Here is a 23,870-nt window from a genome sequence, read left to right as displayed (position 1 = left end):
AACCAGCACCTGCAGTTCCTTGTTTCTACAAATTCACAACAGAACAAAATTGTCTCACAACCTCATTAAACAATACAGTGCATAATATCTCCAAGGAGTGTTTTTTGTTTGTAAATGACAATTATTTTGAAACATGGAGAACTGGGTTTTAATTGGCTGAATGTGAAAGAGTTTTTTTATATATGCGATATTTTATCCCTCCCACTTTCGCATGTCAGATCTTGGGTTGAAAACTCGAAGCTTCCATTCCCTTCCTGGATGCTGCCTGGTCCCCTCGTTTCGCCAGCATTTCGTGTCTGCAAAGGCTGCAGGTTTTGGACAGCAATTACGCTACCTGCAATGGCAGATTACTTCACAGGTATGGTGGAGACTCAGCGGAGGTCTGAGCCGACTCACGCAGATAGATAACAATCTGTTTACAAGGAAATCTGCTTGAACATCCGCAGCGCTAAATGTCTTGACGAAGTTTGTGAAATGTTTGTAAATGCATAGGAGTAGAATGTTCTGAAACTTTAATGCTTCATTTTTAAGTTTTTTTTAAAATGTTTTACTGTTGACTTAAATTGTTTGGAAAGGGTGTTCATTTTATTGTGTAAATGTATTTGCATGATAGAGTAGAGGTATCTAAAACTAAGGTGCATCTCGGCAGAGCAATGTGAAATTCTTGTTGTCTCAAATAGCCGCTGTGGGCTCAGTAGGAAAGTGACCATCGGGATGGTTGCAATCAGAGGAGATATAGAAAACTTGGAGGATTTGGAGAAATTATTTGAATTATTTTATATGGTGATTAATAAACATATGTAAAATGTAAGACTCGCGAAATAAACTTCACAAGTACATTGAAAATGTGATTAATTTGCAACACTTTAGGCAGGAGGTGTGAAGTCTCCGACACCATCATTAGTAGGGTGGAAATGTCACTTTTCTTCTTTTACAGACCTTCAAATGTTTAATCTCTTCATGGTGATCGGGTGCAAATTGGATCAGTGGAAATAAATATTTCCTTGCCCTACTCACTAGGCAGAGTTGTACTTTTATACTGTAATTTGGTATCCATTTGCAGGTTTAATTTATTCTCTTAACATCCCAAATTACTGCATAATTTCAATTACAATTAATTGGAATTGCACTTCTATACCTGAGCACTTTAACCCCACATTCAGACCTTTGTGTCAGCCTGATGTCAATCAGTTTGATTTTTTTTTAAATTAACAGTTTGTGGTTGCTAAGATTTCTTCATGACTGATTTGGACTTGGAAAATTCATCCCATCTGCCTACTTGTTAGTCTGTGTGGACCAAGCAGCAGTAGTTGGAGATGTCTGGTATGAGGGGAATAAAACAGTTTGGAAGGAACTCTGTATTAATGTGGGAAACAGCAAATATAGTCTAAAAGCCCAGGAAGAATGGATAAAGTAAATCTCTTGGAAAGAGATTACAGAGAATTTGGAGCGGTAAAAGTAACACGTTAGAAGATTCAGAAGGAAAACACGCAGAGAGAATGATTTGAGATCAGGGTGTCAGGGGTTATGGAGTGTAGGCAGGAGAATGGGGTTGAGAGGGAAAGAAAGAGATCAGCCATGATTGAATGGCGGAGTAGACTTGATGGGCTGAATGGCTTTATTCTGGTCCTAGAATTTATGAGATCTGATAGGGATTTAAATGTTCTATTTTCAGGTGAGAAATGTAACTGTTGCTGAAATTATTTTTTAAAAGAGGAACCTCACAATTTGAACAAGAGTTGAAAGTGAACAAAAGCTTTTTCTTACTTTATTTCCCAGTTCTAGTGTTAGGTCTCCTTTCTGAAGTGTGAGCACTGTTTCTTTGTCTACAGATGCCATCTGATCTGTTTAGCAATGTTACAAAATTTTGAGATTAAAAAAATCAAGTCTGTAATTTATCCCATCAGATAAAGCATAAAAAGAAGTTTAATTCGACACCTAATTCACTTTCATATCTCAAGTATTAAAAAAGTTATGGCCATTTTCATACTCGGAAATTAGCATCTTGTTCCCTATTGATTTTCTATGGACATAACAAAAAAGCTGTGATCGTGGACAGTCAAAAGCCCATAACCTTCTTAAAAATTAAGAGAACTGAATGAAATTTTCAGTTATCGTAGATTGAACCATTCTGAAACAAATATAAAATAATCTTACTTGGATGACCTGAAATTAAAGCATATAATTAGTTAGTTACCCAAGTGTAGCTAATTTCAAACTTCAATTACTAGATCTAAACATCTATCCATTTCTTAATAAATGATTAACATTTTTAAATAGCCTAAGTGTCCAAATAATATTCATAAATAATTCACAATAAAACAGGATTTTTAAATCTCATTTACATTAATTTTTAAGGCAAATGGAAGGAATTTAGTGTTCAATTGCTGTAAATTAAAGTCCATTTTAAATCAGCTTTCTAGTGGGATCCTGTGAACGCGCTGGTTTAGAACGTTCACATTGCGCTAGATTTGTGCCCTTAAATGCCCAGAAAAATACTGCGGGATATAATGGGCCCAAAATGAGCTACTCGCAATATTAAACTTTGTATAAAGGGATCTTAAGAAGCCCTTTTTAATGTAAAAATAAGCAGCATACCTTCAGTTATTTGCTCTATGAGACCCTGACAGCTGCCGTGGTCGCGGGTTTAGAGATTGATTTTTAAACTACTATAACTATTATACGAGGCCTTTAAAACTAATAATAGCTTTTGCGACGGGGTCCTCCAGCGATTTTTCGTTAATAATTAACTAGGCTGAACATCTTCGATTTGAACAGCCTAGAGAAAATCGCGTTTTAAACCCGCCCCCTCTAAACGGCGCCAAAATCGCGCACACCCGCAGCGACAGATTTTCAGCGACGCTTCAGGTAGGCTTTGCAACATACCTAATCTGTTAAGTGCTTCTGTCATTTTCTGTTACTATTTCAGGTTTCCGGCATCTGCAGTTTTTTAAAGTTGCAAATAAGGTTTTTATTGCCTTCATATAAGTACTTTTTTGGAAATCAGAGTCCTGGAAATCCGACTGTAACTGGGAAATGATTGCACCAAATATTTTGGATAATAGAAATCTGAAATAAAAATTTCTGGAAGTGCACCGCGACCAGTCACTACCTAATGAGAATGAAAGCACCAACAGAAAGTGAAGTAGTGAACAAGGCCCAACCATACTCTTGTACTCACCATTGCCATTCTCCCCATGCTACCCCCCATTCACTGCTAAATCCGGGGTTGTTCCTGATCCTTGCTGCTGCTGTTGCTGCCATCTCACAGTGTGATCCATGAAGGCAACAAAGCTACCGGTGGTGGATTAATCTGATAAACACACTGATTATCCTGAGATCCAGATAATAGGGGACGTTTTAAAAAAGGTTGTCAAATTAAATAATTTTAAAAGTTAAAAGTTGTCAACAATAAAAAAAAACAATGCACGCGCAAACAAGTTTAAGTTAAAGATATTAAATATAAATATTAAAATAAAGAAAGTGAATGAAAACATATATTTCCTGTTCCTATTTCAATGCAGGTCAGTAACCCCATTTAAATAAATGATGTAATGTTTTATACGCCAGCTCTGGTCAAGGTGATTGTGGTCAGGTTGGGTGGTGGGCAGTGGGAGAGAGGGGAGATTTATGCCCCTGTCCCACTTAGGAAACCTGAACGGAAACCTCTGGAGACTTTGCGCCCCACCCAAGGTTTCTGTGCGGTTCCCGGAGGTTGCAGGTGGTTGCCGGAGGTTGCGGGTTGTGGAAGCAGGTAGCGAGACTGACAAAAAACTCCGGGAACCGCACGGAAACCTTGGGCGGGGCGCAAAGTCTCCAGAGGTTTCCGTTCAGGTTTCCTAAGTGGGACAGGGGCATTAGTTAATGTCAAAAGTTTGTCTTGGTGAAGAGGTAAAGGAGGGAGTAGTTGTCAAGATCCCCAAAAGGAAAACAAATCATTTGAATGCTTAAAGCAACATATCCATGTTCCCTCAATTATAGCAATTGTGAACTGTAAACTAATAAAGTAAATTAATGTAAAGTAAATTAATTTACAATACTGTAAATTAATAAAGTATTTGTTATTATTTTAAACTGTTTACTGAAATTCAGTCTCTGTTTATTGTCCCTGATTGGTTGGAAATGTGTTAATGGAGCCAATGTTTGAATTGCCACCTCTTAATTGCCATGCAGGTCGGGCAAAACAGTATTTTGTCCTTTCAATGCCAACCTAAAAGTCTTCCCCAATGCTGCTCCACTGTGTGTAAAACAAATATACTACCACCTTCTTTAACCAATATTCTCCCTTTGGCTTGCAATGCTCTGTTGTGGGATATCAAGCTTAAGCTGTTTCCGTAATTGTCCCTGGTTTTTGGTAGGTAATATTTGTTACCAAGTTAGTAATATATATTTCCTATCTGTTAACACGGGAAACAGAGGTGTTCCTGCCTACAGACAGATAGTGACACAGCTGGCGTCCTGGTGCCATCGCATCAACCTGGAGCTCAATGCTCTTAAGTCAGTGGAATTGGTTGGAGACTTTAGGAAAGCTCCCCCTCCCCTCACCCCTCTCACCACCAACAACACCACAGTCACATCTGTGGAGTCTTTTATGTTCCTGGGAACCATCATCTCCAAGGATCTTAAATGGGGGGGCCACCATTGACTCCACAGTCAAAAAGGCCCAACAGAGGATGTACTTACAGCGGCAGCTGAGGAAGCACAATCTGCCACAGGCAATGATGGTCCAATTCTATACGGCCATCGAAGAGTCTCTCCTCACCTTCTCCATCATGGTCTGGTTTGGCTCAGCCACCAGGCACGACATCCGAAAGCTGCAGTGAATTGTCCGATCGGTTGAGAAGGTTATTGGCTGCGACCTTCCATCCATTGATGAAATGTACACTGCAAGGGCCAGGAAGCGAGTGGGTAAGATCATCTCTGACCCCTCTCACCCTGGCCACAATCTCTTTGAATCACTTCCCTCTGGAAGGCGACTCCGGACTGTCAAAGCTGCCACAGCCAGACATAAAAACAGCTTTTTTTCCACGAGTAGTATCTCTACTCAATAACCAAAAATCTGTAGCCTCCTATTCCTCTGGTATTTAATTTCATTCACATGTTTAATCGATAATGTTTTATTATTAATGTTTAATGTTTTATGTGTCATTCCTAACTGTCACTATGTCATGTTGTCACTTGCGAGTGGAGCACCATGGCAAATTCCTTGTATGTGAATACTTGGCCAATAAACGTATTCATTCATTCATTCATTCATCCAATATTCAAGATGGCGGATGTGCGGGAGTGGGCGCCGTCTGTGTATGGCAGCCTGCCCGCAGTCCGTCTCTTCACCTTTTTTTAATTTTAAGTCCTGTCCAAAATGTTAGTGGAGGTCTTATATGTGGTGGGTGGGGGTGGGGAAGGGGGAAACTTTAATTCTTAGTCCCCTACCTGGTCGGAGAGGCAGCATCCCTCCGAGCTGCTTCTTCGCCCCGTCCTCGCGGCCTACCATCGAGAATGGAGCGGCGTTTCCTGTCGGGACCGGCCGGGACTACAGCTTCGGCGGCGGTGCAGCGCAAAGACACCATCACGGAGCGGAGCCACGGAGCGGGCGATGCCTTGCCGGGTCGCTGTGCGGTAGGCACCGGAGCGCTGTGGCCGTCGATCCAAACATCGCGGAGCAGGGGCTGCGGGCGTCCGGCCGCGGGCAGCGCTGGATTTGGAGCGTCGCAGAGCCAGGGATCGAGTTCGCCGGGGTCGGAGCTCCAACCGGCGTGGCGTGAGGTCTACGGGTGCCCCGGTCTCCGGGGAGGAGGCAGCCGCTCCAGACTTTCCAAGCCACTTGAGGAATTGTTTCACCCGACGCCAGTGTTCCATCTTCATGGCAAGAGGGCCCTGAAAGTCATCGGACTGGCTGCAAGGCCACAAATGGGCCCCGACCTCGGGTGTTTCAGAGGAAGAGGACTTAACTTTCTGTTGCCTTTCCGCACAGTGGAAATTTTTGATTCTGTTGTGGGGGGATGTTTGTGTTGAATTCTATAATGTGTTGTGTCCATTTTCTTTCTTTATTTATTTTTAACTTTTTTCTATGGTTTGTATGTAAACTTATTATTTAATTTATGTAAAGCACTTTGGTGTCAATGCAAGTTTGACTTAAAATGTGCTATATAAATAAAGCAATAATAATAATAATAATAATTCATTTGTCTAGTGAATGTGGAATTTAAAAGCAACAACGGTACCAGCAGTGCTCTGACAGTACAACTCCCAGAACATTTCTGATAACTGTTTGTGGTGTATCTTTAAGTACAAACATGTTGTTCCTGAGAGAGAATATGTGTGTGCGTTCGTATTCATACCATAATCCTGCTTGAAAAGGAAAATTGTATATGGCTGAAAAATGCAGCCATAACTTGCAGATATATGAAATTGGCACAACGTCTGGAACATTCATTTGGTAGCATCAATCTCTGTCTGTTTTTGAAATTAAATCATTATTTCTTGCAATGCATATACATGCTCTGCCTGCATGCATTGGGGAGGCCACCCCGATGATTACTTGTCTTATCATTTCTGGAATGGAGGAGCAAGAACAAAAATGATGCAGGAACACGAGGAACACAAAACAGGAGTGCCAAGACTTTATTTATCTCTGTATTCCCTCTCCCCTGATTCTCGGTTTGAAGAAGGGTCTTGACCCGAAACATCACCCATACCTTCTTGCCAGAGATGCTGAGTTACTCCAACATTTTGTGTCTACATTCACAACTCTCTTTGTGGTGGCAAAACATAAGGGCAATATTGAAGAATTACCAGACCATCAAGAAATACTTACTTTACAAATTAATTATCTGACCAGTGTCCTCTTTACATTCTCAGATAAATGGGAATCCCTTGGGAAATGTACAAAACAAAAGTGGGATCTGCCTAGTGTTGGACCAGCATTTATCTCTCAACCAATACCATAATAATGAACACTTGACCTTGTCACTTAAGTTATTGCTGCTTGTGGGTCCTTGCTCTTTAGAAATTGGCTGCCAAGTCTCCCTACAATACAAACCTCTCTAGTCTCACAACATGCTGCCCAACAGATGGAGAGTAATGGTGTGGATTTTACTGCGATGCTCAAAACCTATCAGCACACAAAATATACTTGACGATGTAAACCAGCTGGATCTTGCACAGTTGGTTGCACTTTTAAATCAGCAATATGCCTAGGAGCATGAACAGCTATTTGTTATTGCTTGTTCTACCTTGCAATGTCCAAGGGAAAGTCAGTTGTAGCTTTGCAGCCTATGGACATTATTTATACTTTGTGACTATCAACAAAAGGTTGGATCAGTTATCTTGCTGAATCATGTGCCACAAAACAATAAGCAAGTTTTGGTGTAAATCAAGTCACTTGTAGTGCACACCTCCAATTTGACTGGTGAAAGGCTTGGTCAACTTTCCAGGACAATCCCTGGAACACTAGCCCGTCAGAACCTTTTTCCCAGGATGGAAATGTCCAAAACAAGAGGTGGGAGGGGAAAGTTTAATGAAGATGTGCAGGGCGGGTTTTTCACACAGAGAATGGTGGGGGCCTGGAACACATTGCCAAGGGTGGTGATGGAGGTAGATACGATAATGGCCTTAAAGACACTTTTGGATAGGCACATTGAAGTGCAACGATTAGAGGGATATGGATCATGTGCAGGCAGATGAGATCAGTTTAACTTGGCACCATGTTCGGTACAAACATTGTGGGCCAAAGGGCCCGTTCCTGTGCTGGACTGCTCTATGATCTCTGCAACGCTGATCAATTGATGTTGTGGAGTGGGAGGTTGTGATGATGTGGGATGGTTGGAGGGTAGAATATGAAATCTAACTAATTTGTTTTCACAAAATATTTTCAAGTTTCACTTCTTTTACTTGTCTATCATTCATTCAGGATTAGACACAAAATGCTGGAGTAATTCAGTAGGACATGCAGCATTTCTGGATAGAAGGAATGGGTGATGTTTCAGGTCGAGACGTTTTGACAGAGACCCTTTTTCAGATGTCTCGACCTGAAATGTCACCCATTCCTTTTCTCCAGAGATGCTGCCTGTCCTGCTGAGTTACTCTAGCATTTTGTGTCTGTCTTCACTTTTTTGTTTACTTCTGATTTACTTGTTCCCAGTTCTAGTTTATTTCCTCATTTTTACTTCAGTTTCATCGGTACAATCAGTATGTAATCGGTATGTAATATTTACAGGAACAATGTCCTGAATGCAACAGTCATTGCAATAATCACTTATGGTCTGATGATGTGCTGTAATACAATAATATGTGTCTAAATCCAGTTGGGGGAAAAACATGTTGTTTGGTTGCTTTGATGGATTGGTATGTCTTTTAAAACGAGGTTCAGGTTATTCAGAATAATGGCATGTCAATTCAGGCTCCAACTGGGGAAAAAATAATTTCTGGTATGTATTTTGTGTGCAACCAAGTGTATTATCTGCGACGTGGCATCTCATTCCAATGCTCACCTGACAATTGATTCCTTTCATCTTCAATTATGTACAGCATGCAGATCTTGGAGATTTCTGATCTCTGTTTTTGTCGATCTACTTCCTTCTCTCTGTTTTGCTGTTGAGTCTCTGATCGCTGCTCATTCTTTGTGGGTTTTGAACTGAACTGACCACATTCTTCATTGGCCCTTCTGTTCCAATCTAAATTTAGCTTCATGGTGGTTTTCTCCTGGTATGACAGCCATGCCTAACTCACTTAGTAAGAAGATTCTTGCTCCATTGGCAGGCAATGTCTTTTTGATTTCCAAGACAAACTTTGTCGTGGGTTTCTTTTTTCATCAAGAATCACTAAAATTCATCAAGCTTGCGGGTGTTAGACATTTATTTGAAAATTTAGCTGGGACATGTTTTATTCAGAGTTGGCAAACTGGCAAAAAAAAAATAAGAATGCCAATTTCTATCTATGACATAGAATATGGATCATTGCAGCATAAGAACAGGCCCTTTGGCCCACAATGTCTGTGGCAAACATAATGCCAAGACCATTACTTATGCCTGTACATAACCCATATTCCATAATTCCTTGTACAGGTGCACAACCTTTTATCCGAAAGCCTTGGGACCAGACACTTTTCGTAATTCGGAATTTTTCGGCTTTCGGATTGGAAGATTTTTAGCGTCGATTTTAACGGCTGGCTCAGTGGTAGAGTGCTCGGCTCATATCCGCAAGGTCGCGAGTTTGCGCCTCGATCCCGGCAGTTACTCGATCGTGAGTTTGAGTCTTCAATGTAGTTTTTTCTTGCAGAATAGGAGAGAATAGGGAGGGTTAGGCTGGGATCATTCTCTGCGAGATGATCTTAGTGCGGGAGACAAGTGTAGGAGAGGTGTACTGACTGTGTGGGCAGAACTTTGGAAGTGATTGCTCACCATTCTCAAAAGCCGCTGTGTCTCCCTGTCCCTGGGATAGCAGGGGGCGATCAAACAGCACAATACCCCCCTCCCCCTCCAACTCCAGAGGAACCCGCTCCCCGATGGGCCGCTACGGCGACGTGGCAGTTCGCCCACAGCCCGAGCTGCGACCCCTCATCCGCCACCCCAAGAACAAGGCGTACCTTGCACACCATCAGCTTCTGCCCCTACGGGGAGCGTGTTCCTCTGGAGTTGGAGCGGGGCTGGGCTGGAGTTGCTGATCTGCGATCTCCGTGCTTGCAGTGGGCCTGGGGGTCGGTGTCCCGATGAGGGGGCACAGCTTGGGCTGTGGGCGAACTGCCACGTCGCCATAGCGGCCCATCGGGAGCGGCTTCTGGTGGTCCTGACATCTCCGGCCACCCCCCTGTACAGGAGCTGAGACTGGGAACGGTACCGCCCTTGCAGGTGAGCAGGAGAGTGGGGTTGTTTGGAGTTGCAGAGGGAGGGGGCAAGGGCGGTACAGTTCCCAGTCTCAGCTCCTGTCCAGGGAGGTGGCCGGAGACGTCAGGACCAACAGGAACCCGCTCCCCGATGGGCCGCTACGGCGACAAGTGGCAGTTCGCCCACAGCCCGAGCTGCGCCCCCTCATCCGCAACCCGGGTTCCTCTGGAGTTGGAACGGGGCTGGGCTAGAGTTGCTGCTGGCTGTGGGTCTCTGGGATCTCCGTGCTTGCAGTGGGCCTGGTGGGCCTGGGGGTCGGTGTCCCTTTGGTCCTGACGTCTCCGGTGACTGGCACTGACCTGCTGGCATCGCCGACGTGAAGACAGTGCAAAGCCCCCGCGCCGGTGCAATGGGCGGGGAGCTGGAGAGGGGAGGGAAGGGGTCACACACATGGCCGGGAAGCAGAGGGGTGTAGGTGGGGTGGAACTGAAGGGAGCGACAATCTGCTGCTGCCTGCCTGCTGAGTTAAAACATTCTCACGGTAGACTCACGATACACTGTGTATCGTGAGTCTACCGTGGGAACTTTTTAACTCAGCGGGCAGGCAGCAGCAGATTGTCAATTATTAACCCTCCCGCGCAATATACGCTCACCTTCTCTTTTATGAATGGCGATTTAGTTCCCCTTTCTTCGAGGACCGACCGGAGGTTCCGCTGTCACCTCTGCGGGCCACCCTCGGTGAACGTCTTCAAGGACCTTTCTTCAAGGACCGAAAAAATGTCCGGTATTCGGAGCTTTTCGTTATTTGGAATTTCGGATAAAAGGTTGTGCACCTGTATATCCATATGCTTATCCAAATGTTACTAATGTATCTGATTCAACCAACATCCCCGGAGGAACCTCACAATTTGAACAAGAGTTGAAAGTGAACAAAAGCTTTTTCTTACTTTATTTCCCAGTTCTAGTGTTAGGTCTCCTTTCTGAAGTGTGAGCACTGTTTCTTTGTCTACAGATGCCATCTGACCTGTTAAGTGCTTCTGTCATTTTCTGTTACTATTTCAGGTTTCTGGCATCTGCAGTTTTTTAAAGTTGCAAATAAGGTTTTTATTGCCTTCATATAAGTACTTTTTTGGAAATCAGAGTCCTGGAAATCCGACTGTAACTGGGAAATGATTGCACCAAATATTTTGGATAATAGAAATCTGAAATAAAAATAAAAATTTCTGGAAGTGCACCGCGGCCAGTCACTACCTAATGAGAATGAAAGCACCAACAGAAAGTGAAATAGTGAACAAGGCCCAACCATACTCTTGTACTCACCATTGCCATTCTCCCCATGCTACCCCCCATTTCACTGCTAAATCCGGGGTTGTTCCTGATCCTTGCTGCTGCTGTTGCTGCCATCTCATAGTGTGATCCATGAAGGCAACAAAGCTACCGGTGGTGGATTAATCTGATAAACACACTGATTATCCTGAGATCCAGATAATCGGGGACGTTTTAAAAAAAGGTTGTCAAATTAAATAATTTTAAAAGTTAAAAGTTGTCAACAATAAAAAAAAACAATGTACGCGCAAACAAGTTTAAGTTAAAGATATTAAATATAAATATTAAAATAAAGAAAGTGAATGAAAACATATGTTTCCTGTTCCTATTTCAATGCAGGTCAGTAACCCCATTTAAATAAATGATGTAATGTTTTATACGCCAGCTCTGGTCAAGGTGATTGTGGTCAGGTTGGGTGGTGGGCAGTGGGAGAGAGGGGAGATTTATGCCCCTGTCCCACTTAGGAAACCTCTGGAGACTTTGTGCCCCACCCAAGGTTTCTGTGCGGTTCCCGGAGGTTGCAGGTGGTTGCCGGAGGTTGCAGGTTGTGGAAGCAGGTAGCGAGACTGACAAAAACTTCCAGGAACCTCCGGGAACCGCACGGAAACCTTGGGCGGGGCGCAAAGTCTCCAGAGGTTTCCGTTCAGGTTTCCTAAGTGGGACAGGGGCATTAGTTAATGTCAAAAGTTTGTCTTGGTGAAGAGGTAAAGGAGGGAGTAGCTGTCAAGATCCCCAAAAGGAAAACAAATCATTTGAATGCTTAAAGCAACATATCCATGTTCCCTCAATTATAGCAATTGTGAACTGTAAACTAATAAAGTAAATTAATGTAAAGTAAATTAATTTACAATACTGTAAATTAATAAAGTATTTATTATTATTGTTATTATTTTAAACTGTTTACTGGAATTCAGTCTCTGTTTATTGTCCCTGATTGGTTGGAAATGTGTTAATGGAGCCAATGTTTGAATTGCCACCTCTTAATTGCCATGCAGGTCGGGCAAAACAGTATTTTGTCCTTTCAATGCCAACCTAAAAGTCTTCCCCAATGCTGCTCCACTGTGTGTAAAACAAATATACTACCACCTTCTTTAACCAATATTCTCCCTTTGGCTTGCAATGCTCTGTTGTGGGATATCAAGCTTAAGCTGTTTCCGTAATTGTCCCTGGTTTTTGGTAGGTAATATTTGTTACCAAGTTAGTAATATATATTTCCTATCTGTTAACATGGGAAACAGAGGTGTTCCTGCCTACAGACAGATAGTGACACAGCTGGCGTCCTGGTGCCATCGCATCAACCTGGAGCTCAATGCTCTTAAGTCAGTGGAATTGGTTGGAGACTTTAGGAAAGCTCCCCCTCCCCTCACCCCTCTCACCATCAACAACACCACAGTCACATCTGTGGAGTCTTTTATGTTCCTGGGAACCATCATCTCCAAGGATCTTAAATGGGGGGGCCACCATTGACTCCACAGTCAAAAAGGCCCAACAGAGGATGTACTTACAGCGGCAGCTGAAGAAGCACAATCTGCCACAGGCAATGATGGTCCAATTCTATACGGCCATCGAAGAGTCTCTCCTCACCTTCTCCATCATGGTCTGGTTTGGCTCAGCCACCAGGCACGACATCCGAAAGCTGCAGTGAATTGTCCGATCGGTTGAGAAGGTTATTGGCTGCGACCTTCCATCCATTGATGAAATATACACTGCAAGGGCCAGGAAGCGAGTGGGTAAGATCATCTCTGACCCCTCTCACCCTGGCCACAATCTCTTTGAATCACTTCCCTCTGGAAGGCGACTCCGGACTGTCAAAGCTGCCACAGCCAGACATAAAAACAGCTTTTTTCCACGAGTAGTTGCTCTACTCAATAACCAAAAATCTGCAGCCTCCTATTCCTCTGGTATTTTATTTCATTCACATGTTTAATCGATAATGTTTTATTATTAATGTTTAATGTTTTATGTGTCATTCCTAACTGTCACTGTATGTCATGTTGTCACTTGCGAGTGGAGCACCAAGGTAAATTCCTTGTATGTGAATACTAGGCCAATAAACGTATTCATTCATTCATTCATTTGTCTAGTGAATGTGGAATTTAAAAACAACAACGGTACCAGTAGTGCTCTGACAGTACAACTCCCAGAACATTTCTGATAACTGTTTGTGGTGTTTCTTTAAGTACAAACATGTTGTTCCTGAGAGAGAATATGTGTGTGCGTTCGTGTTCATACCATAATCCTGCTTGAAAAGGAAAATTGTATATGGCTGAAAAATGCAGCCATAACTTGCAGATATATGCTACCACTCTTTACTCAGAGAGTGGTAGCTGTGTGGAATGAGCTTCCAGTGAAGGTGGTGGAGGCAGGTTCGTTTTTATCATTTAAAAATAAATTGGATAGTTATATGGATGGGAAAGGAATGGAGGGTTATGGTCTGAGCGCAGGTATATGGGACTAGGGGAGATTATGTGTTCGGCACGGACTAGAAGGGTCGAGATGGCCTGTTTCCGTGCTGTAATTGTTATATGGTTATATGGTTATATGAAATTGGCACAACGTCTGGAACATTCATTTGGTAGCATCAATCTCTGTCTGTTTTTGAAATTAAATCATTATTTCTTGCAATGCATATACATCCTCTGCCTGCATGCATTGTGGAGGCCACCCCGATGATTACTTGTCTTATCATTTCTGGAATGGAGGAGCAAGAACAAAAATGATGCAGGAACACGAGGAACACAAAACAGGAGTGCCAAGACTTTATTATCTCTGTATTCCCTCTCCCCTGATTCTCGGTTTGAAGAAGGGTCTTGACCCGAAACATCACCCATACCTTCTTGCCAGAGATGCTGAGTTACTCCAACATTTTGTGTCTACATTCACAACTCTCTTTGTGGTGGCAAAACATAAGGGCAATATTGAAGAATTACCAGACCATCAAGAAATACTTACTTTACAAATTAATTATCTGACCAGTGTCCTCTTTACATTCTCAGATAAATGGGAATCCCTTGGGAAATGTACAAAACAAAAGTGGGATCTGCCTAGTGTTGGACCAGCATTTATCTCTCAACCAATACCATAATAATGAACACTTGATCTTGTCACTTAAGTTATTGCTGCTTGTGGGTCCTTGCTCTTTAGAAATTGGCTGCCAAGTCTCCCTACAATACAAACCTCTCTAGTCTCACGACATGCTGCCCGACAGATGGAGAGTAATGGTGGGGATTTTACTGCGATGCTCAAAACCTATCAGCACACAAAATATACTTGACAATGTAAACCAGCTGGATCTTGCACAGTTGGTTGCACTTTTAAATCAGCAATATGCCTAGGAGCATGAACAGCTATTTGTTATTGCTTGTTCTGCCTTGCAATGAAACAAAATGGCATGACCTTCATTGATAGCAGTTGTGTAATATAGAAATGAAAAAGCTGCTATTTCACAGTCAACTATCTTACTACCCTGGTTGTGTATTGATTGATTATATCTCATAATTGTAGCCTGCAGTAATAGAACATAGAGCTGTACAGCACAGGAACAGGCCCTTCGGCCCACAATGTCCATGTCAAGCCTAATGTCAAGATAAACTAATCTCATCCATGTGCTTTTCCAAAAGCCTCAACTGCCACTATCATATCTGCTTACACCACCACTCCTGGCAGCTCATTCCAGGCACCCACCACTCTCTATGTGAGAGGTTGGGGTCAGACCTGGGCCGCTGGAGCTGTGGGGCAGTAGCATTAGCTACTGTGGCACTGCCAGTCAGACTCATCTTTCTTGAAGATGGTCACAAATATGGTACCACTGAGGTCTCCATGATGTGTCCTCCTGACTTGGACATGGTTCCAACTACAGGATTATAAATGTACTCCAATATCTTGTCCAAGGGAAAGTCAGTTGTAGCTTTGCAGCCTATGGACATTATTTATACTTTGTGACTATCAACAAAAGGTTGGATCAGTTATCTTGCTGAATCATGTGCCACAAAACAATAAGCTAGTTTTGGTGTAAATCAAGTCACTTGTAGTGCACACCTCCAATTTGACTGGTGAGAGGCTTGGTCAACTTTCCAGGACAATCCCTGGAACACTAGCCCGTCAGAACCTTTTTCCCAGGATGGAAATGTCCAAAACAAGAGGTGGGAGGGGAAAGTTTAATGAAGATGTGCAGGGCTGGTTTTTCACACAGAGAATGGTGGGGGCCTGGAACACATTGCCAAGGGCGGTGATGGAGGTAGATACGATAGTGGCCTTAAAGACACTTTTGGATAGGCACATTGGAGTGCAACGATTAGAGGGATATGGATCATGTGCAGGCAGATGAGATCAGTTTAACTTGGCACCATGTTCGGTACAAACATTGTGGGCCAAAGGGCCCGTTCCTGTGCTGGACTGCTCTATGATCTCTGCAACGCTGATCAATTGATGTTGTGGAGTGGGAGGTTGTGATGATGTGGGATGGTTGGAGGGTAGAATATGAAATCTAACTAATTTGTTTTCACAAAATATTTTCAAGTTTCACTTCTTTTACTTGTCTATCATTCATTCAGGATTAGACACAAAATGCTGGTAATTCAGTAGGACATGCAGCATTTCTGGATAGAAGGAATGGGTGATGTTACAGGTCGAGACGTTTTGACAGAGACCCTTTTTCAGATGTCTCGACCTGAAATGTCACCCATTCCTTTTCTCCAGAGATGCTGCCTGTCCTGCTGAGTTACTCTAGCATTTTGTGTCTGTCTTCACTTTTTTGTTTACTTCTGATTTACTTGTTCCCAGTTCTAGTTTATTTCCTCATTTTTACTTCAGGTTCATCGGTACAATCAGTATGTAATCGGTATGTAATATTTACAGGAACAATGTCCTGAATGCAACAGTCATTGCAATAATCACTTATGGTCTGATGATGTGCTGTAATACAATAATATGTGTCTAAATCCAGTTGGGGGAAAAACATGTTGTTTGGTTGCTTTGATGGATTGGTATGTCTTTTAAAACGAGGTTCAGGTTATTCAGAATAATGGCATGTCAATTCAGTCTCCAACTGGGGAAAAAATAATTTCTGGTATGTATTTTGTGTGCAACCAAGTGTATTATCTGCCACGTGGCATCTCATTCCAATGCTCACCTGACAATTGATTCCTTTCATCTTCAATTATGTACAGCATGCAGATCTTGGAGATTTCTGATCTCTGTTTTTGTCGATCTACTTCCTTCTCTCTGTTTTGCTGTTGAGTCTCTGATCGCTGCTCATTCTTTGTGGGTTTTGAACTGAACTGACCACATTCTTCATTGGCCCTTCTGTTCCAATCTAAATTTAGCTTCATGGTGGTTTTCTCCTGGTATGACAGCCATGCCTAACTCACTTAGTAAGAAGATTCTTGCTCCATTGGCAGGCAATGTCTTTTTGATTTCCAAGACAAACTTTGTCGTGGGTTTCTTTTTTCATCAAGAATCACTAAAATTCATCAAGCTTGCGGGTGTTAGACATTTATTTGAAAATTTAGCTGGGACATGTTTTATTCAGAGTTGGCAAACTGGCAAAAAAAAAATAAGAATGCCAATTTCTATCTATGACATAGAATATGGATCATTGCAGCATAAGAACAGGCCCTTTGGCCCACAATGTCTGTGACAAACATAATGCTAAGACCATTACTTATGCCTGTACATAACCCATATTCCATCATTCCTTGTACAGGTACACAACCTTTTATCCGAAAGCCTTGGGACCAGACACTTTTCGTAATTCGGAATTTTTCGGCTTTCGGAATGGAAGATTTTTAGCGTCGATTTTAACGGCTGGCTCAGTGGTAGAGTGCTCGGCTCATATCCGCAAGGTCGCGAGTTTGCGCCTCGATCCCGGCAGTTACTCGATCGTGAGTTTGAGTCTTCAATGTAGTTTTTTCTTGCAGAATAGGAGAGAATAGGGAGGGTTAGGCTGGGATCATTCTCTGCGAGATGATCTTAGTGCGGGAGACAAGTGTAGGAGAGGTGTACTGACTGTGTGGGCAGAACTTTGGAAGTGATTGCTCACCATTCTCAAAAGCCGCTGTGTCTCCCTGTCCCTGGGATAGCAGGGGGCGATCAAACAGCACAATACCCCCTCCCCCTCCAACTCCAGAGGAACCCGCTCCCTGATGGGCCGCTACGGCGACGTGGCAGTTCGCCCACAGCCCGAGCTGCGACCCCTCATCCGCCACCCCAAGAACAAGGCGTACCTTGCACACCATCAGCTTCTGCCCCTACGGGGAGCGTGTTCCTCTGGAGTTGGAGCGGGGCTGGGCTGGAGTTGCTGATCTGGGATCTCCGTGCTTGCAGTGGGCCTGGGGGTCGGTGTCCCGATGAGGGGGCGCAGCTCGGGCTGTGGGCGAACTGCCACTTGTCGCCATAGCGGCCCATCGGGGAGCGGCTTCTGGTGGTCCTGACGTCTCCGGCCACCCCCCTGTACAGGAGCTGAGACTGGGAACTGTACCGCCCTTGCAGGTGAGCAGGAGAGTGGGGTTGTTTGCAGTTGCAGAGGGAGGGGGCAAGGGCGGTACAGTTCCCAGTCTCAGCTCCTGTCCAGGTAGGTGGCCGGAGACGTCAGGACCAACAGGAACCCGCTCCCCGATGGGCCGCTACGGCGACAAGTGGCAGTTCGCCCACAGCCCGAGCTGCGCCCCCTCATCCGCAACCCGGGTTCCTCTGGAGTTGGAACGGGGCTGGGCTAGAGTTGCTGCTGGCTGTGGGTCTCTGGGATCTCCGTGCTTGCAGTGGGCCTGGTGGGCCTGGGGGTCGGTGTCCCGTTGGTCCTGACGTCTCCGGTGACTGGCACTGACCTGCTGGCATCGCCGACGTGAAGACAGTGCAAAGCCCCCGCGCCGGTGCAATGGGCGGGGAACTGGAGAGGGGAGGGAAGGGGTCACACACATGGCCGGGAAGCAGAGGGGTGTAGGTGGGGTGGAACTGAAGGGAGCGACAATCTGCTGCTGCCTGCCCGCTGAGTTAAAACATTCTCACGGTAGACTCACGATACACTGTGTATCGTGAGTCTACCGTGGGAACTTTTTAACTCAGCGGGCAGGCAGCAGCAGATTGTCAATTATTAACCCTCCCGCGCAATATACCCTCACCTTCTCTTTTATGAATGGCGATTTAGTTCCCCTTTCTTCGAGGACCGACCAGAGGTTCCGCTGTCACCTCTGCAGGCCGCCCTCGGTGAACGTCTTCAAGGACCTTTCTTCAAGGACCGAAAAAAAGTCCGGTATTCGGAGCTTTTCGTTATTTGGAATTTTGGATAAAAGGTTGTGCACCTGTATATCCATATGCTTATCCAAATGTTACTAATGTATCTGATTCAACCAACATCCCCGGATTCCAGTGACATGCCACTCTTTGTGTGTAAAAAAAAAAAGTTTAGCTGCACATCTCCTGTAAACGTTTTCCCTCTCAACTTAAAGATATGCCCTCTAGTATTTGATTTTTCCATCCTGGAAAAAATATTATGTTCACCCTATCTATGTCTCTCATCGTTGTATATACTTCTATCAGGTCTAACCCCAGCCTTCAGCATTCCAAATAAAACTATCCAAGTCTGTCCAACCTCCCCCGGTTGCTAATACCCCTAATCCACACATCATTCCAGTAAACCTCCTCTGTACCCTTTCCAAAGCCTCCACAGCCTATCTGTAATGGGGCTACCAGAACTGCACACAATACTCCAAATGCAACCAAACCAAAATCCTATAAAGCTGCATCATGAATTTCGGAATCTGACTCTGGCTCAATCCCCTGACCTATAAAAACTAGCATACCATATGCCTTCTTTACCACTATCTAATTGTGTGGCACATTCAGGCAGCTATGTACTTGGACAACATGATCCCTCAGTTCATTAATGCTTTTAACAAAAAACGGAAGGATATGCTAGAATAACGTTGGTTCTGATAAAGTGCCAAAGTCAGTTATAAGAATGAGCATGATATATGTAATCTTATTGCTAAATTCCAGTGCAAATTTGTGAATAATCCTTGACACAGCATGATTTGACAAAAATGATCACATATTTTGCATGGATGTCTTTAGACTGCTAATCCATTCTGTTGCACGCTACAAGTGTCTGAAAATACTAACCCGGTTCCTCTTATTGCTGCAAGTCACTGATGATTTATTTATTCATGATTCTGTTTCATGCATGATGCAGCAGCAACTGTGGGTAAAATGATGACCTTGCTGTAAATTGACCTACACTTATCAATCTTCTGTAACTTGTAGGAAGAAGAAACTGACAAACATGTTGCCATTCAGAACAGCATTCACCTGATTTTTGTTCCTTTATTGCAAATCTGATTCCAGGAGCTGTCAAAAAGCATCTGGAGTAAGTGAAGTAGCTGCAATGACTGGCCTGCCTCCTTTTAATAAACAAAAATGAATGATGTAACTATGCTGCGCAAAAGTAGATCTTTTTCTGCAATGTTTCTTATTAATGTTACACTGTGCTCGCTACCAGTTCCTCCTGTTGCATCATATTAATACTAAGCTGAGGCCTGAAGAGTACACAATAATGCCCCTGTCCCACTTAGGAAACCTGAACGGAAACCTCTGGAGACTTTGCGCCCCACCCAAGGTTTCCGTGCGGTTCCCGGAGGTTGCAGGTGGTTGCCGGATGTTGCAGGTAGTGGAAGCAGGTAGGGAGACTGACAAAAACCTCCGGGAACCGCACGGAAACCTTGGGTGGGGCGCAAAGTCTCCAGAGGTTTCCGTTCAGGTTTCCTAAGTGGGACAGGGGCATAACTTTCCACCTTTGCATTTACTTGATGTTATTATTGTCATCTGTCCATTCTGATTGAAGAATAATTTTTGAGGTTTGCTTCATTGTTACTAGCTTAGAAAATAACTATTTAAGAGAAGCATGTTAGCTACAAACACAATGAACATTAACGTTATTGCACAAAGTTATCTCAAAGATAAATGGTAAAATAATCATAAAGCATTATGAGGCTTTACAGTCTATCTAGTCTATAATTGGCTCCTATTCAGGTGCACAACCTTTTATCCGAAAGCCTTGGGACCAGACACTTTTCGTAATTCAGAATTTGTCGGTCTTCGGAATGGAAATTTTTTAGCGTAGATTTTAATGGCTGGCTCAGTGGTAGTGCTCGGCTCATATCCGCAAGGTCGCGAGTTTGCGCCTTGATCCCGGCAGTTACTCGGTCGCGAGTTTGAGTCTTCAATGTCGTTTTTTCTTGCAGAATAAATGTCTGTATGAAATGCAGTGTGTTGAATGAATTCCTGAATTTGTAAATGTGCCCGCAGCATTGAATCACCTCTCGCACTCATGTCACCCTAGCGGGGCTACATGCCCTTAGGCGGCCTAGCTCGGGGATTCTTGAATCCCCGAGCTAGGTCGCGAGTTTGCGCCTCGATCCTGGCAGTTACTCGGTCGTGAGTTTGTGTCTTCAATGTAGTTTTTTCTTGCAGAATAAATGTTTGTATGAAATGCAGTGTAGGAGAGGTGTACTGACTGTGTGGGCAGAACTTTGGAAGTGATTGCCCACCAGTCTAAAAAGCCGCTGTGTCCCCCTGTCCCTGGGATAACAGGGGGCGATCAAACAGCACAATACCCCCCTCCCCCTCCAACTCCAGAGGAATCCGCTCCCCGATGGGCCACTACGGCGACAAGTGGCAGTTTGCCCACAGCCCGAGCTGCGCCCCCTCATCCGCCACCCCAAGAACAAAACGTACCTTGCACACCATCAGCTTCTTCCCCTACGTGTTCCTCTGGAGTTGGAGCGGGGCTGGGCTGGAGTTGCTGCTGGCTGTGGGTCTCTGGGATCTCCGTGCTTGCAGTGGGCCTGGGGGTCGGTGTCCCGTTGGTCCTGACGTCTCCGGCCACCCCCCTGGACAGGAGCTGAGACTGGGAACTGTACCGCCCTTGCCCCCTCCCTCTGCAACTGCAAACAACCCCACTCTCCTGCAAGGGCGGTACAGCTCCCGGAGGATGGCAGGTGGCCGGAGACGTCAGGACCAACAGGAACCCGCTCCCCGATGGGCCCCTACGACGCCCCGAGCTGCGCCCCGTCATCCGCAACCCAGGTTCCTCTGTTGTTGGAACCAAAGATCTTTGGTTGGAACGGGGCTGGGCTGGGCTGCTGTTGGCTGTGGGTCTCTGGGATTTCCGTGCTTGCAGTGGGCCTGGGGGTCGGTGTCCCGATGAGGGGGCGCAGCTCGGGGAACGGCTTCTGGTGGTCCTGACGTCTCCGGCCAGTTTGCAGTTTTCCTCTGTAGTTGGAGCGGGGCTGGGCTGGGCTGCTGTTGGCTGTGGGTCTCTGGGATCTCCGTGCTTGCGCTTGAAAACGTTCACCGAGGGCGGCCCGCAGAGGTGACAGCGGAACCTCCGGTCGGTCCTCGAAGAAAGGGGAACTAAATCCCCATTCATAAAAGAGAAGGTGAGTGTATATTGCGCGGGAGGGTTAATAATTGACAATATGCTGCTGCCTGCCGAATTAAAAAGTTCCCACGCAAGACTCACAATAGTGTATCGTGAGTCTACCGTGGGAACTTTTTAACTCAGTGGGCAGGCAGCAGCATATTGTCAATTATTAACCTTCCCGCGCAATATACTGGGCTAGAGTTGCTGCTGGCTGTGGGTCTCTGGGATCTCCGTGCTTGCAGTGGGCCTGGTGGGCCTGGGGGTCGGTGTCCCGTTGGTCCTGACGTCTCCGGTGACTGGCACTGACCTGCTGGCATCGCCGACGTGAAGACAGTGCAAAGCCCCCGCGCCGGTGCAATGGGCAGGGAGCTGGAGAGGGGAGGGAAGGGGTCACACACATGGCCGGGAAGCAGAGGGGTGTAGGTGGGGTGGAACTGAACGGAGCGACAATCTGCTGCTGCCTGCCCGCTGAGTTAAAACATTCTCACGGTAGACTCACGATACACTGTGTATCGTGAGTCTACCGTGGGAACTTTTTAACTCAGCGGGCAGGCAGCAGCAGATTGTCAATTATTAACCCTCCCGCGCAATATACCCTCACCTTCTCTTTTATGAATGGCGATTTAGTTCCCCTTTCTTCGAGGACCGACCGGAGGTTCCGCTGTCACCTCTGCGGGCCGCCCTCGGTGAACGTTTTCAAAATCATCAAAATCATAATGACAGGATTTAATTTTAGTATAAAGGCCAATTTTGATGTTTCCTTAAATCGTCCAGTTCTGGGCATAAAAAGCCTGTGCCTGAATTAAGATGCCTGTGGTCTAGGGGAAATGTCTCCTCTACACCTCTGATACAATTGGTATGAGCTGCTAGTGCTGATCGCAGCTCCACAGGCAGCTTACTTGAGTGCAAATGTAAATTTCAAGCCATCTGCCTCAATGGAAACAAAAGATAAGATGCAGGAGAAGACCAATTGTCACTTCAAGCCTGCCCAACCATGAAATAACATCATGGCTGAACCAATGTAGACTCAAGGAACTGCAGATGCTGGAATCTTGTATAGAATACAAAATGCTGGAGTATCTCAGTGGGTCAGGCAGCATCTCTGGAAGACATGGATAACCCTCCCCTCACCTTTATACAACTATCACTTGCCAGTTTTTTCTCACCCCCACCCCTCTTCAAACATTTGCCATCTTACTATAATCAGTCTAAAGGAGGGTCCTGACCCAAAACTTCTTTGGATTTGAGGAAGGACATTCTTGCTATTCAGGGAGTGCAGCGTAGGTTCACGAGGTTAATTCCCTAGATGGCGGGACTATCATATGATGAAAGAATGGAGTGACCAAGCTTGTATTCACCAGAATTTAGAAGGATGAGAGGGGAACTTATAGAAACATAAAATTATTAAGGGATTGGACAAGCTAGATGTAGGAAACATGGTCCCCATGTTGGGGTGTCCAGAACCGGGGGCCACAGTTTAAGAATAAGGGGTAGGCCATTTAGAACGGAGATGAGGAAATACTTTTCCACATGGCGAGTTGTGAGTTTGTGGAATTCTCTGCCTCAGAAGACAGCGGTGGCCAATTCACTGGATGCATTCAAACGCGAGTTAGATAGAGCTCTTAGGGCTAGCAGAATCAAGTGGTATGGGGAGAAGGCAGGAATGGGGTACTGATTGTGGATGATCAGCCATGATCTCATTGAATGGTGGTGCTGGCTCAAAGAGCCAAATGGCCGACTCCTGCATCTATTTATGTATCTATGTATCTGTAAGAAAATGGATAGGTGACAAGGAGAATTTCATCAAAGTAGGCTTGTGGAAACTTCACAGTGGAGCAATACAATGTAGAAACAAGGAACTGCAGATGCTGGTTTACAAATAAATAACACAGTGCTGGAGTCAGTCAGTGGGTCAAGTAAAATGTAGAAATAAGGTACTGCATATAGATAAATGCAGAATCAAGGAACTGCAGATAAATCTGAAGAAGAGCCCCGACCCGCAACGTCACCTATCCATGTTCTCCAGAGATGCTGCCTGACCCACTAAGTTACTCCAGCACTTTGCATCATATTTTACAGTATACCACTAATTGCCCAAGATAGTCATAAAATCACTTCATGTCCTTCTGTGCAAATCTACCTGTACTCAATATGGTGTAATTGAACAAAATCTCTATTTCCTGCAATGGTAACTTGTTCAATGACTGATTTCTGCACAAAATAAACTTTCCTTGCAGCAGCTCCATTCATGCAGGTCTAAACACTGGTAGTGGGCCTTGAGCCTTTGGACATCGATGCCCGCT

General features: G+C 44.7%; 1 protein-coding gene across 3 annotated transcripts in view; it reads left to right on the top strand.

The window, feature by feature from the left end:
* The first annotated feature begins 226 nt into the window (after positions 1–226).
* Positions 227–23,870, top strand: part of LOC116991598 (altered inheritance of mitochondria protein 3-like) — a 29,903-nt gene continuing 6,259 nt past the window's right edge. For 2 of the 3 annotated variants that reach the window (XR_004416836.1, XM_033050342.1), the window contains exon 1: positions 227–358. Coding sequence is in view for 1 of the 3 variants with exons in the window: in XM_033050342.1 (XP_032906233.1) it covers positions 259–358 (100 nt within the window). In the remaining 2 variants the exon portion in view is untranslated. Of the gene's footprint in view, positions 359–19,409; positions 19,513–23,870 lie in introns of all 3 variants that reach the window. The other variant, XR_004416838.1, reaches the window with a different exon arrangement.

This window comes from Amblyraja radiata, chromosome 2 (assembly GCF_010909765.2).
Source record: "Amblyraja radiata isolate CabotCenter1 chromosome 2, sAmbRad1.1.pri, whole genome shotgun sequence".
Lineage (NCBI taxonomy): Eukaryota > Metazoa > Chordata > Chondrichthyes > Rajiformes > Rajidae > Amblyraja > Amblyraja radiata.
Note: the sequence above shows the minus strand (reverse complement) of the source record. Positions and strands in the feature narration are given on the sequence as shown.